At 37.7% G+C, this 20,021-nt stretch overlaps 1 protein-coding gene across 1 annotated transcript; it reads right to left on the bottom strand.

The window, feature by feature from the left end:
* Positions 1–1,505: 1,505 nt before the first annotated feature.
* Positions 1,506–4,805, bottom strand: PHT4;3 (phosphate transporter 4;3). The gene is made up of 9 exons (XM_079023819.1): positions 4,437–4,805; positions 3,834–4,297; positions 3,499–3,725; positions 3,011–3,380; positions 2,547–2,591; positions 2,303–2,449; positions 2,044–2,181; positions 1,911–1,944; positions 1,506–1,838 (listed from the first exon to the last, which is right to left on the bottom strand). The coding sequence occupies exons 2-9, from the start codon at positions 4,272–4,274 to the stop codon at positions 1,654–1,656; spliced, it is 1,587 nt and encodes a 528-aa protein (XP_078879945.1). The 5' UTR covers positions 4,275–4,297; positions 4,437–4,805; the 3' UTR covers positions 1,506–1,653.
* Between the last annotated feature and the right edge of the window lie 15,216 nt (positions 4,806–20,021).

Genomic DNA, 20,021 nt, shown 5'->3' with positions numbered 1-20,021 from the left:
ATAGATTATTAAAATGTAGGTGGAAAGTCTTTTTTTTCTTTTAATTTTAAACTACTGAACCAATTTAAAATATTCGCAAAAAAACTTTAGAGAACCTAAAAATTCAACATCTTCAAGACATTAATAAATCTCTTTATCGTTGAAGACATTAATCGATACAAAAACTGAAATTCTTTAACATCAATGATTGTACATCTTTAGAGCCCCAATTTGCTTCCATACATCGTTATACGGAGTCGATTGTGATTTCAAGTATTTAACGAAATAACATATTATTCTTTTATCGACATCTTATAAAAACTCCATGTATTCTATTATAATGTTCCTATTTCTCTCTCAGTCTCTCTATAAACGAAACAGTTCAATATGGCAATCTCTCTATTATAATGTTTCTATTATAATGTTCCTATTATTATTAGTCATTCAAGTTTCGCATGGATTCGTTGTTAGTAATAATCTAAATGACTATATCATGGAAATCTTTTCACGTATTCAATGTCATTGAAATGAATCCTCATTGATCTTGTTATTGTTAATTTCTTTCATTTATTTGCATGTCTTGATTAAATATAACCACAAAATTTGTTTAGACAAAATAGCTAAATTAACTTTCCATTAATTAAATTACATTCACTTTTTCTTCTATTTTTAAGTAGTCATGAACAACCTTGTCCATGAAGGCATTCTTCAAGAATCAAGATATGACGTTTTAACACCAAAATACTCAGGTTCTAGCGTCTTGACCCATATTGCATGTCTCAAAACATAGATCTTTATGTGTATTTTGGATGACGTGGATATGAATTACAAGATAGGAATTTCAGGAAATAGCAATTTAGGCAATATATTTTAGTTTTACCTGTACTATCAATCTAATTTCATATCTATACCCAAAATAGCAATCCCTTTTCTTCTCGTAATCTATAATAACAACGCATTAGGTTGTTTATATCCCGATCTCACTAGGATTTATCTAAAGCAAGATCTATAGTGAAATATTAGGATCTTACGATCTTAATACGATCCGATCACACCTCTATAGTTTTATTATATAGTTGACCTTATAAAATTCTTATATTTAACAATCGAGCATTGCAAGTCGCAAAATCCTCATAGACAGTCATTACTTCCTTACTTAATCTCGAACTAGGCAAATTACGATTACTATATTCCGTTTGTGATCTTAAGCTTTGTAGATCATAATGATCTTGTTTCTTTTTGTTATTAATATGCTTTCTTCCTAATTTTTATGGCTTACATCAATAAAATTTATAATTCATGTTTAAAAAGTTAAAATTGACTCCATATTGGAGTCTCAATGCCACAAAATTGTTTATTTTCTATCCCCAAACAGTGGAACAAGACTCGCTATTGATCTTTAATTTGTACAAAAGACATAATCATTCTTATCATATAAATTATAAAATATGCCTTAATGGAGAACCAAAAATTCAATTTCAAGAGTGTCCAATCAAGGATAATAGTATCTGAATGGAGATGAAAAATGAAGGCCTAACATGTTTGTAAATTGTAATCACAATTCCTTCTCGATTCACATGTATAAACTACAAAGATGTTACATTGATCTTACATAACTACATAGGAAACATCATATCTACAACAAGATTATATCCCCCCAAAAAAAAGAGCTACTTAATTAGCTTCATCAAAATTCACCCTTTCACCAGTGGAATAGATATTCCAGAACAAAGCAGCTGAGAAATACAAAAATGACGTAAGCAACAGAAAGCCCTGAAAAGAACCCACCAACTCAACAAAAAAACCAGCTCCAACTGTCCCAATTATAGCAGCCAATGTCCCTGCAGTATTTGACATACCTATACAACAAAAATAGCTTAAATTTTTTTCTCAAATAATTATGTCATTAATTTTCTAGATTAGTCTCTTACCATGTAGAACACCCGAATACTGTGGAGCAATTTCCTACTCAAACAAAACAAGATACGTAAGTCAATTCACTTAACAGAACAAAACAGGTTGTACTGTGTTTTAGTTAACAGAACAAAATAGGTTGTACTGTACCTGAAAGTTGACTAGGAAGCCACAGTGACTAAATGATTTTAGGCCCACTGCTAACGTGAGCCAAGCAGAAGCAACAACCGGACTTTTCGCCATAATTAAACCAATAAGAGCAAAACCAGGTCCAATGAAACCAATTGACTGCGACAACAATTCAATGTAAGCTCTAAATTTTATCCTTAAACAAACTCAAAAAAATGATAAGATAAGAATTCATTTTCATGTTCATGTTCATGTTCATGTTAATGTTAATGTTACATACCTGCATGATTTTTCGAGTCAAAGTGACAGTCATACCACTTTGAATCAAATTGTCAGAGAAAACACCAGCAAAGTAGCCTACTAATGCCATCATACTCCATGGAACAGCACTAAACCATGCTGCTTGTCGAAGGTCAACATGGTAAATCTGTAACCCAAATAAATTAAAGAAATAAATAAATAAATAAATACACCCCACCTACCGTTTTAATATATATATAATGTCAATTGTCATTGAGACTTACTGTTTTGAAGTAAATAGGCATCCATGAAAGAATAACAAAGAATCCCTGTGGTAAAAACATACATATAATGAATTGCATATTACACGAATGGTCCCTATGGTTTGGGGTAATTTGCACGATTGGTCCCTAACTTATCTTTTTAACTCAAAAGATCCCTACTGTTTGTTTTTGTTATGTGCTTGGTCCTTACTGTTTGTTTTTGTTATGCGCTTGGTCTCTGTCTTACCTAAAAAAGACTATTATTTAAGGTAAGGTGAGGGGGTGGGGTTGGGGTGTGTTTATTTAAATAAATTAAAAAATCAAGGGCAAAATAGTCTTTTTAAGTAAGACAGGGACCAAGGACATAACAAAAACAAACAATAGGGATCTTCCGAGTTAAAAGAATAAGTTAGGGACCAAACGTGCAAATTACCCTAAACCATAGGGACCATTCGTGTAATTTACTCTATAATAAAAATATGTACCCAGCTATGCATGGAATTTGCAATAATGAGGGACCAAGTTGGGAGTTTAGAGAGCAAACGTCTGAAGGGTGGGATTATTTTGGTTGACTTTGTTTGACTAGTTTCATCCTTGATGGATTTCTTCCTCTTGCTTTGTATATATTGTAACTCATATTTCGATATTTGAGGACTTCGTTCAGGTGTGCTAGAAGTTGCAGACACCCAAACCAAAACCCAAAGAAATCCAGATAATCCAAATATTATAAAAGGGCCTCCTACACCACCTTGTGACATTAAAATAGGAGAAAGTGTGAGTCCAATTGCACTTCCAAGCTGAAATCCAGCCATTGCAAGCCCAACAGCTCTTGATCTTTCGGTTTGTGGAAACCATCTAAGGGAAAAGTTCATAAGATTCTAGGCCTTTTTAGTTTCACTAGACATTTAGACAACAAACAATGGAGTAAAGTTATGAAGATGTGAATGGAAATGGAGAATCATGAAGTTATTACCTTGCTATCATGTTGTTCATGCATGGAAGTGCTACACCTTCTGCAACTCCAAGTAAAGCACGCATGCTAAGTAGTGCCCAAAGAGAATTTTCAGCAGCCCATGGAGTGAGAAATGTAGCCATTGACCATAAAGCTACACCACATGCCATCACTACTTTGCCACCATAATAGTCCACTAGAGTTCCTCCAGCAATTGGTGATATCAGATATCCCCAAAGGAATGATGACTGGAAAACACAATCACTCAAACCATTAAGTGAATTATTCAGACACGACACTAACCAAATCAATCACAAAATTCTTATATTATTGTATGAAGCAATAGAAAGAGTTACCTGAACAACACCAGCGAAGGATTGACTCCAGCCACGAGACTGAGACAAGGGAACTACAGCCACAGACATCACAACACGATCTGCATTACAGAGTGCCAACGCCAAAGCCACCATTGCAACAACTTTAACTCTCTCGGAAGTAATAAACTCAAGGAAACTAGGCTCCGAGACCTCAGATTCATAAAAAGGAACACTAGGCTGAGCATCGTCTGAAGAAACCCTAGGTTTTCGCAGCAAACGAGAAGTACTCCAAACTCTGTATCCGTGGTGTTGAGATTCTATTCTTTTAGAGGAGGTGAGAGTCGATATAGTACAACAAGACGACGATTCATCCAACTGGTGAGGTAATCTGATGCTTCTGATTCGGATTCTTCTAGGGTTCTGAAAAATGGTTGCCGGAGAGAATCGGAGCGGTCGATTGACCGCCGCCGGGGAATTCATTTAGAAAAGTGTTTGGTAAAGTCCTGTTTGATTCTCGACTTAAATTAGGATGTAGACATCAAAGTATTTATATGATAAAAATCCAATTTTTAATGCATTTAACATTTCCCAGGAGGTAAAGCAATAATCAATAATAACAATAATAATCAAATGAAATTTTACCTTCTATAACCGCATCTCAAATATCAATTTCGTTAATTTACAAAAACCCTAAAACGGATACCACAACGTCGGAGAAGGAGCAAACGGAAATCGCTAATCGTTACTGGAAAGGGGAGAGGAAACTATAAATTGCTAATCAATATCAGAAAAGGAGAAAGAGGACCAGTACAGGAGAAGGAGGAAAGGAGATGAAACGATGGAGACTGGCAGTAGATGACAGTGTTGAAGCAGCTGCGAGACGAGATGGGAAGCACCGGGGAAGCGAGGCGGAGGAAAAGGCCGGTGATAACTACCTGTGATTGTGTTCTCGTAGAGTCGTGAGTAGTGTGGGGAAGAAAATAGCCAGAGGAGTTTAATTAGGGTTACAACTTAAAAATAAGTTTTTAGACTTCTTTTTATTTTTGTAGAGTATTGGAAATATACTTTAAAAAAAATGAGAATGACAGTAGTTTTTTTTTTTTTTTTTTAAAGTTTTTTATAAAATAATTAAAAATGAAAATGTCCAAAATAGTTGTAATCTTTGTAGACTATCGTTTTTAAGTAATTAAAATGTCTACAAAAATTGTGGTGTCTTCAGACAAAAAAAATTATTTTATTTTTAAAAACGAATAAATTTTAAGTTATTGACCGTGAAAATTTATCTATTAACTGAAAAAAAAAAAAAAAAAAAAAAAAAAAAAAAAAAAAAAGTCACGGGTCTAAGGCCAATTTGGTTTAAAGCACGAATAAATGATTTTTTTTTTTTTCATTTAACTTAATTTTTTCACAAGTATATATAAATTTTTTCTGAAAGGAATGGCCGAAAACAACGAGGATCTATATAAATCAATTATTGTTTATTTCTATTTACGTATTTTATATTTATAGTCCGAAAATTGGAATTCATAGCAATTGGTGCCAGATTTTTGTAGCTCTAGACCTGCGGAAATTTATGTTTTAGGGCCTGTTTGTTTACCTCTTAATTAGAAAATTAAGAGGCAATATCTGAAAATTTTAGATTCAGATCGTTTGTTTGCGTCTTACTTTTTACCTCTTAAAATAAAAAAGACCTCTTAATTTATCAGATAAGGAACAAAGTCTGAAAAAAAATAAATAAATAAAAGGAACGGGTGTTTTGTGTTTCCCTAATCTACACGATCGAACCGTCTCTTCCTATCGTCTTTCTTCACGTTTTCTTCCTGCCGATTCTTCCCCCCTTGGCGCCTACATCTGTTCACCTGTAACCCTTCGCCGCCGACGCTGCCGGAGACGACGCCGACCACCCATCTCGTCTTCTTCCTGCTGTAACGTAAAACAGGTGCATTTTTTTTAATTTATTCAATTGTAATCTATATGATTTCTATTGATCTTCTTATGGTTCTTCCTTCTTTCAACCCTAATGCTAAAATGCATAATAAAAATCAAGTTTTTATGTTATAGTAATCAGGCGGTTCATGTATAAATTGTTGAATTTAAATTCGTGTTATGTATAAATTAGGCGGTTCATGTTTAGGCTGTTATCTTGCCTCAAAAATTTGCGTTTTCATGTTGACATGTGCTTGGGCTAGCTGAACATGGCCATACTAAAGTAATCGAAACTATTCTCAACTTTTGTGCACTATTTTTTCTTTGAATCATTTATTGCCACCTGTTGTAACAACATCGTTTTATCTATAATGTTCAACACTATTCTTTTAGTTCTTGAATGAAATTATCACAGAAACCTAACCTAGCTCCTAGGACAAGAAGATGCTTTATGTATGACCATGGGTTTATTAGAGATGTGAAATCATACATATTGGAATTGTAGCCTTCTTGATATACCAATCAGTTTTTTTATCTTCTTGTCCCCTTTTTTCTCATGAAGGTACAAATTCATTCAATTTATTTATTTATTTTTGCATGCTAGGGCTTTCATTTTGAAGTTTTTAATTTTATTAAAGCGTTTGATTTATGTATTGCTTTATAAACGACAACCTACAACAATTATTTGTACTAAATAGATTAGTTTTGGGTTGCTTTGTTTTTCATTTTAATTACGTTTCACAATCTCATATTCAATTAAATTTATTTAAAATTTTTGTTTCCTTGGGTATACTAATTTTGATCAAAATGTGCCTTTGTTTGCGTAAATTGTTGTTGAAAATGTGTATTTCTAATGTTTAACTTTTTGATCAAAATGTGCCTTTTTTTTTGTTGAATTGATCAAAGAAATGGGAGAAAAGAAGGATAGGATTAGTTGGAAGGTTGAAGGTGTAGAGAAAACGTTTCTAGAAGCTTGTTTACGTGAAGTTACAATCAATGGACGTGAAGGGAGTAGTTTGAAAGCACTATCTTGGAGGAATGTAGCTGAAACATTAAAAATTGAACATAATTTTGTTGCTGACCAAAAACAAATGAAGAACCGCTATGACTACCTAAAGTCAAAGTTTGGTGCCTTTTTGAAGCTAAAAAACAAAACCGGTAACGTGTATAATCCAACAACCAACACCTTCAATCTTTCCAAAGAAGAATGGGAACTAGAATCGAAGGTAATTTGTTTAGTTATAAAAAATATATTATCATGTTTAAATAATAAAATATTTTTTCCAAACAGTCAAACAAACATGTGGATTCTTTGAGACGCACGCCACTACCGTACCCCGAACTTTGCACACAGTTGTTTGAAGGTGCGACTGCGACATGCATTCATAGTTGGGGGCCAACTTCTACCATTCCCCGTCCTACTCAAGATTCAAGTCAATATAGTTTGCATGACTTTGACAACATTGACTGCACTCAACAAGAAACTGTAAGTCTCAGTGAAGAGTCCTCCGCGCCATCAAAAAAACAAAAGACTACAGATTCGGCAAAGAGTCAAAATAAAAGTAAAGATAAGGGTAAAGATGCAGCGAATTCAAGATTGCTTGAAATTGGGGAAGATATTGCAACAGTTGCTAAGATATTTGTGGAAAAACAAACTTCTTCAAATTTGGGAGAGTGTATGGAAAAGTTGGAGAAGTTAGGATGGGGAATATTTGACCCGAGATACACTACTGTTGTTGCTCTTTTTGGTGAAGGTGCGGATAAGAGGCATGTGTGGTTAACCATTGATCCAGCTATTTGTGAGAATTGGGTCAAGACTGTTGGAGCACATTATGGAATGTTTCGTTAAGTTTTGATTGAGTCGATGGTTTTTTGTTTTTTTTATAAGTAGATGTTTTGAATGACTACATGATTTGAATGGTTTGATGGTTTTTTTGGATAACTAGATGTTTTGACTTGATGTTTTGTATTACTTGATCTTTGGTTTGAACTAGATTTTTATATGACATGAATGACTTGATGTTTTTGGATGAATTTTTATGTTATATGTTAGCATAATTGTTATGTATTTTCAAAATAACAGATTGCTTATGGATTCAGATGAAGAAATTGCATTTTTCATTTTACTATGTTGCTATTGGTTGAATCTAGCGTCCAATAGAATTGGAAGGGCAATTGATAACGATTCGGAAATGAGCGGTCATCAACATACCCAAGAATTGTTACATGGAACTTCTACACAATGTCATGACCTGATGCGTCTTTCACGTGAAGCGTATGTACTTTTATGCAATCATTTTAGACGAAATAATTGGTTGCAAAGTAGTAGACATATAAGCGTTGAAGAAAAGATGGCTATGTTCTTGAAAATTATAGCACATAATAAACGATTCAGGATTATCAAACGAAGGTTTCAACACTCTACAGAAACTGTTCATAGATGCTTTCATGAGGTGCTAAATGCAATGATGATTTTTGCAAAAGAAGTTATAATGCCAACGAATTCAAATGTGACCGTCAATTCCTCAGAGAGACATCGTAGGCTAAAAGAAATATTTCCTGGAGCAATAGGTGCGTTAGATGGAACTCTTGTACATGCAGTCGTGCCTGCTGATCAACAAACTCGCTACAGGGGAAGAGGAAAAGGTGAATGCTTTCAAAATGTGTTAGGAATTTGTGATTTTGATATGATATTCACATTCGTATGGGCCGGGTGGGAGGGCATAACACATGATTCGCGAGTTTTGAAAGAAGTTGCATTTAACCCGACATCAGGCTTTCCATTCCCTCCTCCAGGTTTGTTCAATTCTTTTCAAATTTATTATAAAATAGGATTTTAAATTTCTATACATAATACTTCATTCACTCATGCTTATAGATAAATATTACCTTTGCGATGCTGCATACACCAACACTCGTGGATTTATGGCTCCTTACCGCAACACGAGATATTGGTTATCCGATTATCGACGACGACGTCCGTTAACTAAGGAAGAAAAATTCAATTATGCACATGCGCAACTCAGAAATGTTATTGAACGTGGATACGGTGTTTTGAAGGCGAGATTCCCAATCCTAAAGCGAATGGCTCGTTTTCCATTTTCAGTGCAAAGAGATATAGTCGTCGCTTGTTTTACAGTCCATAATTTCATAAGGAAATGTGATATTCATGATGAGTTATTTATGACGTTCGAGGAGAACAATGGTCACACACAAGGGGGAGAGAATGATGGCCAAAATATACACGATATGGAATGGGGTTCACAAGGCAATGAATACATGGATAGTTTGCGTGATCAGATTGCGAATCAATTGGGCTAAATTTAAATTTATAGGATCTTATTTGGATTTTAGTATGATTGGGTGGATTTAAAACTATTTATGTTTGATTTGGATTTGTGTTTAATTTTAAATTTATGTTAAATTTGGATTTTATATGGTGTTTATATTTTTTTGATACCTATTTAAGAAATTTATTAGGTTATTTTCTAAACAAACACTTGAATTCAATAAAAAATAAAACAGAATGGTAAAATGGTCATTTTAATAATTCAGCACAGCAATTCAGAGGTCCCAACCAAACAGCATGTTAAACGTTCAGCTCTTAAAATTTCAGCCAGTGAAGGAAGTGAAAGAGATTTGGTTGCTCTTCAACCTCATCTCATAGCTTCGATTTTTCAATCATATTTGAAAAACCAAAAGCAGAGGGCGGCAACAGTGGAGGCGGAAGTGGAATTGCGGCCATTAAAGAAGGTGTAATCTTGCTGTAGGTAATCTCGTTCCATTTTTTTCTTCTTCAAATTCTTTTCTGTAGATCTTAAATCCACTGATTGGGGAGGGGGGAAAGGGGTATGGTTTAATAATCTATGAAAGGGTGAAGGAATTTGAGCATTTGTGGAGGATGATATTGCTAGTGATTATCAGAGAGAGAAAGATGATATGGGAAAGCCACGAAGAAGATGAAGAAGAGAGAAGAGAGAATGAAGCTGAGGAGGATCGGTGCACAACTGCATATGGAGAGAGAGGGAGAGAGTGTGGGGCCCTTTAATTAAATAATTATATATATATATATATATATATATATATATATATATATATATATATTTAAATAGAGAAAACCTCATAAATGGTCCCTGTATATTGAAATGACGAAAATGTCCCTCACTTAACGGTAGAAAGCTGACGGAGTTAGGTGGAAGGACCATTTGTTAAAAGTTTTGAAACCACAGGGACCATCTGTGAGGTTTTTTGAACTTAGGGACTAATTTGATACTTTCAGAAACCATAAGGACCATTTTTGAAGTTTTGTCTTTTTTTATATTTGTTCTTTTCCATATAAGTTTTAATTCTTTTATTTACTTGCTTGTGTGTTAAATTTGTTTGTTAATGTAACATGGGTTGCGGTCATATAAAGGGTTTGTGAATACAAAGGTAAATGTCGGTAAAGTTAGAGATATGATATGTCTAAATGTCGATAGAGACTAGACTTATTTCGCATTACAACGATTAGAGATTGGGCGGGATTACTTATTGTGAAGGAGGAACCATTGTTTCTTCATTAGTTGATGTTGCAATAGGTTAGAATGGATGGTCAATTAATATCAAGGGCGGACCTATGTGGGGCACGGGGGTCCCGGACCACTATTCCATTTCAGTTTATAAGATAAAAATATGTATTACCTTATAACATATATTTGTTCAAAATGCTGAATTTTAAGTCGTACAGACTTTATTGTTCTATTTACAATCATTATACTGAATCTTATTTATTTGGTCAATAAGTAAAAAAATCAATATAAGAATTACTAGTGTGTTATAGGTACATTCAAACTTGAATCCCTAAGAGCTTTAATGCACAAGGTACCGCTACTTAATGCATAATTTTCTTATCGCTTTTCTATTCCCGGTTTTCATTTAGCGTAATTTGAGGAGAGATCTGATAATAAGGGGATTTGAATTTCTCCCTTATCTGCCCCTATTTATCGTTTTTTGAAGCTACAAATTCAAAAACGTAATCCCCAATTTCGCCATTCTCTCCCCCTATTTCTCTCACTGATTTCCTGTTCGATTTGAAGCAATAGATGTTATGACCACCACCACCAGTGCGCCATGACACTGATCACCACCACCGTTCCTTGCCTTATCTCTAATCCTTAGTGCCACCATCAATGAATGACAACCTTTTATATTGTTAACTAGGCGAATCCCCACGCGTTGCGCGAGAATAGAATTATATAGTTAAAATAATAACTTTTACCAAATTATTATTTAATATTTTTACTTTGAAACAAAATGTTAGTAGTAAAGCAAACATATAGTTAACATATTAGTTTTGTTAAACATTATAGTTTAACTTTTAAGCCATTGTGATATATACAATTATTTGATAATTTTATAAACCGTTTAAAATTGTGTAAATTATATATCAAGTGAATGATAATATAACGGGTAATAAAACGTATGAACAAAATATGAACTGCAACTTTTAGTAACATAAAAATAAAAAAACATCTATTATAACATTTGTATTAAAAAAGATATATATACAACGAATAATAAAAAAAATATGAAAAATAAACACTATAACTTGTAATAACATAAAAACACTAAAACATATATTATAACATTTATATTAACTCTTCATATTTAAATCATAAATCTCTTCAAATACATTAATGTTTTTAATGAGCAAAACTTTACAACCTTATAAAAGAAAGGAAAATAAAAACTTATTAGTGATTACTAATTAATAATCATAAGTTAAAAACTCTTGAGTTTTAACTAATAAATATACATGAATTAGAAAACTCTTGAGTTGTAGTGTGAGTTTCAAATGAATGCGGTACTTGGAAATGTATATTTATTATTATTATTATTATTATTATTATTATTATTATTATTATATTCTTCTAAATAATTGATTTTGATGCATCATTTGAATCCCTTCAATTATTAAACATAAAGATATTTAATTATAAATTTATAACATACATAGGTGCATATACATGTTAAACAAATCATAATATATATATATATATATATATATATATATATATATATATATATATATATTCGTAAATGTCATATGTAATTCTTATGGTAGTAATATGGATAAATTACTTTCATATGAAGAAGATATCATGATAAGTCTATCATAATTACATATTAAATGTTCAAAATTATGTTAACTTTTAAATATGCTGTGTAGGATAACCCAACCAAAAAATAATATAAAATAAATATAATCAAAATAGAAAAACTACAATCAAATAAATAAGTGCAATTGGTGGTTGAATATATAAATAAAGATGTTACATAAACATACATTTAAATCAAAAGAAAAAACTAACATTTGTCAGCTTTGCTCAAACAAAAAAACCTATATCCATTTTATGAATCTTCTTTCTTCATTTAACACCATTCAACCATAGAAACTTGATGACAATTCTTCACTAACCTGCATTCAAAATATTTTTCTTGAAAAAGAAGAATCATAATGATATGCCAAGCAAAACATTGATCTTTGGAGAGTCACATTCAAGATTGAGTAATACACACAAATCACATATAAAGATTAAATGAGAAACTGAATATGAAGAAAGAATAGAAATGTTTCATTTGTTTTGGTTGAAAGAAAAAATCATATTACAATTACCATCGATGCGACATAACCCATTTCTTCAAATCATCATATTTAGATCGTGAATGCTTCAACTATATGAAAACTTTTGAATCACAATATCTTCAAATCCTTCTTACATGTAAGATTTTATATAACACAAAAGACACAAAAGATTGTGTAACACCCATAAAATTCGATCCAAATTAAAACATTTTAATTCATTTAAAAACCATTAAATTCATACACTTGTTTTCAAAATAGTTTAAACATCAAAGTATCTCCCAGAACCATATCATAAAAATCATAAACATGAGGAGCGGTACGATCACGTTCGCCTTGCCACGGTCTCCTGAAGTACCTGAAACAATACACTGAAATTGTAAGCCCGGAAGCTTAGTGAGTTACCCCCAAAATACCAACCACACAACCATACACATATCATATTATATCATAAACCGAACAACCATGCATATCGAGTCTACGGTGTGACTGGTCCGCCTACCCCAGGCCTTCAGCCCACCCGGTCCACTCTCTCTCTCCGAGTCTACAATATGACTAGTCCACCTGCTCCGGGCCTTCAGTCCACTTGGTCCACTCTCTGAGTCTATAGTATGACTAGTCCGCCCGCTCCGGGCCTTCAGTCCACCTGGTCCACTCTCTGAGTCTACAGTATGACTGGTCCGCTCACACCAGGCCTTCAATCTGTCTGGTCCACTCTCCGAGCCTCGGCACGTCTGGTCCGCCCTTTTGGGGCCTTCAGCCTATCCGGACCGCTCGTCGGGCCTTCGGTCTAACCGGTCCGCCCTGGGTATGTTGGCTTACAACACAAAGCAGGACCCGCCTCAACCCAACCCCATTCCAATAACCATGTGCACATAAACATATAGTCATATAGCAATTCACAACGAATCAACCGATCTAACAGATCACATAACATAGCAACATCCTAACGAGGATACCGACCTAACCGGTCACTAACATAGCATCATCCTACATACCAGGATACCGACCTAACCAGTCACTAACATAGCATCATCCTACATACCAGGATACCGACCTTAACCAGGTCTCTAACATATACCATTCTAACTACCAGGATGTAGACATACCAAAGCAATAAAGGGCCGACCTTGGTGCCTTAGACCCTGTCGATATAGTGAGGATAACTCACCTGCTATAACTGACTTAAGAGATAAGATCATGCTACTCCGACCACCGACACGAACTCCACCACTGAACACTACCAATTAACCAAGTCCAATAAATACCAATAATTACCAAAATACCCTTGGAAGTCAAACTGGGCAACCCTTGGTCCAAGTCAAAGTCCTCAATCAAAGTCAACCTTCCTGGTTGACCCTACTCGCTGAGTCAACCCGTTGACTCGTTGAGTCCTTATACTCAGAAACTCCCAATCACGACTCAACTCACTGAGTCACCCCAAGACTCGCTGGGTCCAACAATCTTCGAGTCTCATCCTGTTCAACACACCAAGTTGTCCCTCAACACACCGAGACACGGCTCAACCAGAAAAGGCTAGGGTTCCACGACCAGACTCGCCGAGTCCAAGAACAAACTTGCTGAGTTGTTCTTCCAACTCGCCGATTCCACACGTAACATCTTCATTCAGACGATTACAGGCCATTCCATTGCTTCCAATACATAGATCTAGACTCCTAGGGCCAGATTCACATGTAAAGTTCCAACTTTACGTGCATGCAAGGCTCAACTAGCTCCAACCAAGCTAAAAGAAGGTTTTGGGACAAGGCACTCTCAAACAAGCCCAAAGACTGGTGCTTTCTGCCCTTAAGGCTCCAATACAACCTAGATCTGAAGTTGCAACTTCAGATCTAACCTCTAAACCCTAAGTGGATCCAAACTAAGCTAAAGAAGCCCCAAAACAACCACCATGGATGATAATAAGGAAAAAGGATTAAGGCAGTGGCTTCTTACCCCAAAGATGAGTCTAAATTGATGTAGACCTCAGATCCACAAACCCTCTTGATGCTATCCCCAATTTCCTCCAACTTCTCTTCACAAATTTCTCCTTCCAAGCTCCAATCTTCTCAAAAATGGAGCCTCTCACGATTTAGGGTTTCTCTGGAACACTCAGGGAAGATAGAGGCTGAAATGAAGGCATATCATTCTTTAAATAGGGTGAAAACCCTGAAAATAGGGTTTCATATTCCAGCACCGACTTGCCAAGTCTGGTCCCGACTCGCCGATTCGGGTCACTTATTCACGCAATCCATTCGCGACTCAATTCGCCGAGTTACCTTCCTAAATCGCAGAGTCTATACCTCCATTAACACTTAACACCCCCGGTCTCTTGCTCTGAAACTTGGGATGTTACAATTCTCCCCCACTTAAATTAGGCTTCGTCCTCGAAGCCTGCTGCAGCACACAATTCCAGATACTATTCCCACAACGCATCTCCCGGTATCAACCGACTTAGGTTCCTCCAAACACTGCTACCAAGCCCCTATAAATCCAACTCTTTCTCACAGAGTCACGACAACTGCTTCAAGCCGACCACCGGCTTCTTTCTCTGAAAACCATACTTATCAACCAATGATCACCCGCTGATACTTCCATTATTCCCAACCACACAATCACTTGTCTCTTGCAAAACTAGATATCACCATGAACCACCGGGTCCTGGCCCGGTACCAATTGCTATCCCTTTACTCGCTTGCCATAACTTATCGAATTTACTACTGGGACTTATCCCGCTTCCTTTCTGAATCCAACTCTTTTCCTTCCGTGTTGACAAGATGACACATCCTTCAGCTCCTGAGCAACTCCCATGAGCTCTCCTCTGCAATCACATACAAGTGCTGAACCTTCTCTAACATCCTTGGGCTGGAAAAACCCAACACATTGATGATACCTCTAAACATCCCCAGGATGAATTACCATTACATACATAACCTCCTGATCACAACCATACCGGAAATACAAGGCTCCATCCTTGCATCCCTTCCGAACTCCTCTGGTTCTATACCACCAGAAATTCTTCTGCAACCTCAACAGACACCCAATCTGGATGTGCTTCCATACCACTAGCACAATTATAGTTCTCAACAACCATAAGTGAAATACTCTCAATCATTCATTCTCATTACCGTTTTTACTTCCGTGAACCAACACTCCCTCCCAGAGTTACATACCTTTCCCTTTCCTTATCCAAGGAAATATACTTGCCAACCTTGCCACTTAGGACAAGTGCCACGGTGCTCACACCCCACTCTACACTATCCCTTGTAGAGTAACCGCTACTCCATGCATCGCACATGCTCTGAATCTGCTCGCAAGGACTCTCGGTTCCATGTACTACCTTCCACTAACATGATCAATATCCGGGGCCAGACCCACTGCTTGCTACTGCATAGCAGCATACTCAAATCACTTTCCGCATACAGATCTATCAACACTTATAGAGTCTTCAGCATGAATGGACCGCCTTGCCAGGCCTTCAGCCAATCTGGACCACTCTCAGAACCTTCAGCATGTCTGGACCGCCCTCCAGGGCCTTCAACCTGTCTGGATCGTTCTCCGAGCCTTCGACCTGACTGGTACGCCCACCGGCCTTCAGTCTCCCCGGACCGCTCAAACTATCATACATCATCCCAAACTATTCCTCCTGGGAATCTCTCCCATACATACTATTCTAGCCCTCTAGGGGTTCCAAACTCTAACTCCATTCCATATATCCAGATCCCGGCCTAATCCTAGGCCTCACAACAACTAATCACCTTTTCCGAAATCCTTGGTCTATACTCCGCCCCATCGGTCTGTCACTTACTCATACCAGCCCACACTCTTGGTTGACTGAAACACTACTAGATCCCAAACAGCTAATCAAATTCTAACGCTTATCGATCCTCCTGAGAATTTTCCAATCTCCTCCACTTAGAGCACTGACTTCCAACCACCAGTGACTCATCCGGAATAAATCAGTCATCCCTACTCAACATACTCCTCTTATCCATGAACTGATTTCCTTTGCAACGAGCGACCTTCATAAAATCACTCCTCCGACATCGTACATCTCGAACTCTAAGGGAGTTCGACTCTCCGCTGAACACTTCTCAAATCGCAATTGCTATATCCGGCAACAATACCATACAACCAAATTCTGACCATCAATCCCTTGGATGCTAACCACTTACAACTCCTAACTACTATTACTTTCAACCAAACCATGAAACACGTAGAACGGCGAATAAAATACAACACCACAAAATAACAAGATAACCAGAAAACAACGAAACGAAAACATACCCGTAACCGCATTCGACTCTGCCCTGACCTCCTCTGCTGTGAGCTGAAAAGCGCACCCCTGAGCCCTCGGAGGCTCCGCTCCACCCTGGCCCCCGCCAGTAGTCCTCAAAGTGGCCGGTGCTGGAACCTGCACTGGCCTGGAAACAAGTTGTAGATAGTTGGCCCTCATGTGACCAACCTGATGGCACTGAAAACAAATCCTCATATCCTGGACCGGGGCTGACGGCAATCCCTCGCATAATGCCCCTCTCTCCCGCACTTGCGGCACGCACCACCAGACCTACAAACTCCGGTATGACCCTTCCCGCACTTCTCACAAGTGTGGCCGCTCTGACTGCCCAACCTGGAATCAACGGTCTTGGACCGTTTCGACGCTGACTGCGACTATACTGGGGCCTGCCTCTGCTCTCTCAACTATAACTCAATCTCCAATTCACACCGCCGAGTGGCCTCCTGCAACTCCAGTAAGGTTTTGCACCTTTGTGTAGACATAAACTGCCTGATATCCTTCTTGAGCATACTCAGATATCAGGACATCTGAGCCTGCTCTGAAGCAAACTCAGGGCAAAACATCTCCCTCTCAGTGAACATCCTGGTGATCTCCGTTACCGTCTCTGAATCCTGCTTCAGCTCCAAGAACTCCTGAGCCAACCTCTCTCTCTCAACTCGCGGAACATAACTGTTACTGAACATCTCCCGAAACTGATCCCAAGAAATCGCAGCCCGCTGCGCATCTGAATAAGATCTCGTAGTCAACCTCCACCAATCCTTCGCCCCGAGCCTCAAAAGGTTCAGAGCACACCTTACCCTCTGATCCGCAGGGCATGAACACGTGAAGAAATAGCCCTCCACGTCTGACAACCATCTCATAGCAACGATCAGATCCTGAACTCCATCGAAAGTAGGAGGCTTCGTATTATCGAAGTCCCGATACTGAAAACCTCGACCGGTTCCTCCCCCTACCGCTGATACAGCCGATGTAGCTGCCGTGGCAGCCGCCTCTACAAGAGTTGCATAGCGCTCATCAAAGTACTCAACCATGGCGGTCTTGATCGACCCAAACATCTCCGACAACTCAGCCCGGAACATAGCAGAAACCTCATCATGCAGTATCTCACGAATCCTAGCATCCAACTCACCCGTACTCATCTGACCAATGACCTCGGGTAGTATTGGTCCATCCTGATCACCCTCTCCTGATCCTGATCCCGAACCGGATCCTACCCCGAGACGTCTCGTAATCGCCATACTAAAAAAATACACCACAAGAATATTAGGCATTCCCCATAATAATCTCGAGAACTAGCTCCCAACAAAACCATAGGGGTTGTGACTTCCTTGATACGCATATGGGTCCTGTGCTTTCAGTAGTACGAGCCCATACTACCTTCCACACCTACCCATATTTGTATCAAGTATCACCACAACACCCTAACAATAGCATATACATAAAGAACACTTGACTCCTAGAGGAGCACCACTATCCCATAACCGACCCACCGATCTCACGCAACCCTACCGTCCATGAAACTTCCACTAACCCTGCAGCACTAGTGTATGCTAGTCATACATAACGCTGGACCCTATAGACTTTCGAATATCCAATCCTACCCTAAGCTCCCAAACATACAAGAACAGAACATAAGGCCAAATCAAACATTCTCAGGCCATAAGATCTTAATTATGTATAACCATGATGCATACACTAAATAACTACAGTAATGATGTCAATTTCATGCAAAGGAAAACCTAGGCTAGTAGGAATCATATAATAAGGCAATTCTATCATGCAATTCCTAAAGATCCCTAGCCTAGTACTAGTATGTTGTTCTAACATATCACATAATCAAACAACTTGTATGGTATTTTGGGGTCTACTTACTGACTCCGGCTGATCGTACCCTTTGCGTCCTCTTTTACTTACTTCGAAAAAACCTTTTGAAAATCCCTCCTTGATTTGAGACTGGATTCACACGAATGTTCCTCCAATTCACTCAAACCAAGGCTCTGATACCAACTTGTAACACCCATAAATTTGAGCCAAATTAAAACATTTTAATTCATTTAAAAACCATTAAGTTCATACACTTGTTTTCAAAATAGTTTAAACATCAGAGTATCTTCCAGAACCATATCATAAAAATCATAAACATGAGGAGCGGTACGATCACGCCTTCGCCTTGCCACAGTCTCCTGAAGTACCTGAAAAAATACACTGAAATTGTAAGCCCGAAAGCTTAGTGAGTTACCCCAAAAATACCAACCACAAAACCACACATATATCATATCATATCATAAACCGAACAACCATGCATATCGAGTCTACGGTGTGACTGGTCCGCCTACCCCAGGCCTTTAGCCCACCCGGTCCACTCTCTCTCCGAGTCTACAATATGACTAGTTCGCCCGCTCCGGGCCTTCAGTCCACCTGGTCCACTCTCTGAGTCTACAATATGACTAGTCCGCACGCTCCGGGCCTTCAGTCCACCTGGTCCACTCTCTGAGTCTATAGTATGACTGGTCCACCTGCACCGGGCCTTCAGTCTGTCTGGTCCACTCTCCGAGCCTCGACACGTCTGGTCCACCCTCTTGGGGCCTGCACCCTATCCGGACCGCTCGTCGGGCCTTCGGTCTAACCGGTACGCCCTGGGTATGTTGGCCTACAACACAAAGCAGGACCCGCCTCAACCCAACCCCAGTCCAACAACCATGTGCACATAAACATATAATCATATAGCAATTCACAACTAATCAACCGATCTAACAGATCACATAACATAACAACATCCTAACCAGGATACCGACCTAACCGGTCACTAACATAGCATCATCCTACATACCAGGATACCGACCTTAACCAGGTCTCTAACATATACCATTCTAACTACCAGGATGTAGACATAGCAAAACAATAACATAAGAAACAACTACCCGGATTCCCATCCGATAAAGGGCCAACCTTGGTGCCTTAGACCCTATCGATATAGTGAGGATAACTCACCTGCTATAGCGGACTGAAGAGATAAGATCATGCTGCTCCGATCACAGACACGAACTCCACCACTGAACACTACCAATTAACCAAGTCCAATAAATACCAATAATTACCAAAATACCCTTGTGTAACGACCCATTTTTCACGTCCAAAAAATTTCATTTTTAAATCAATATTTAGTAAAATCATTTGAAAATAAACATAGTCTGATCAAACCATTTCATAAACATTTACTAAGTCTGAAAACCAAAACATGTGATCCATCAAAATGTCAGAGTATAAATCCCAGAACAATCCCATGAATGTAGAAACAGTGTGTGTGTATGATGTATCGCTACAGCGCCAGCTCCTTCCCCTTCGACGAAGAGGTACCTGAAACCAAAACTATAAACTGTAAGCA

This window comes from Lactuca serriola, chromosome 2 (assembly GCF_051521515.1).
Source record: "Lactuca serriola cultivar US96UC23 chromosome 2, Lser_US96UC23_V15, whole genome shotgun sequence".
Lineage (NCBI taxonomy): Eukaryota > Viridiplantae > Streptophyta > Magnoliopsida > Asterales > Asteraceae > Lactuca > Lactuca serriola.
The sequence above is the reverse complement of the archived record's forward strand: the minus strand, read 5'-3'. Positions and strand labels throughout refer to the sequence as shown.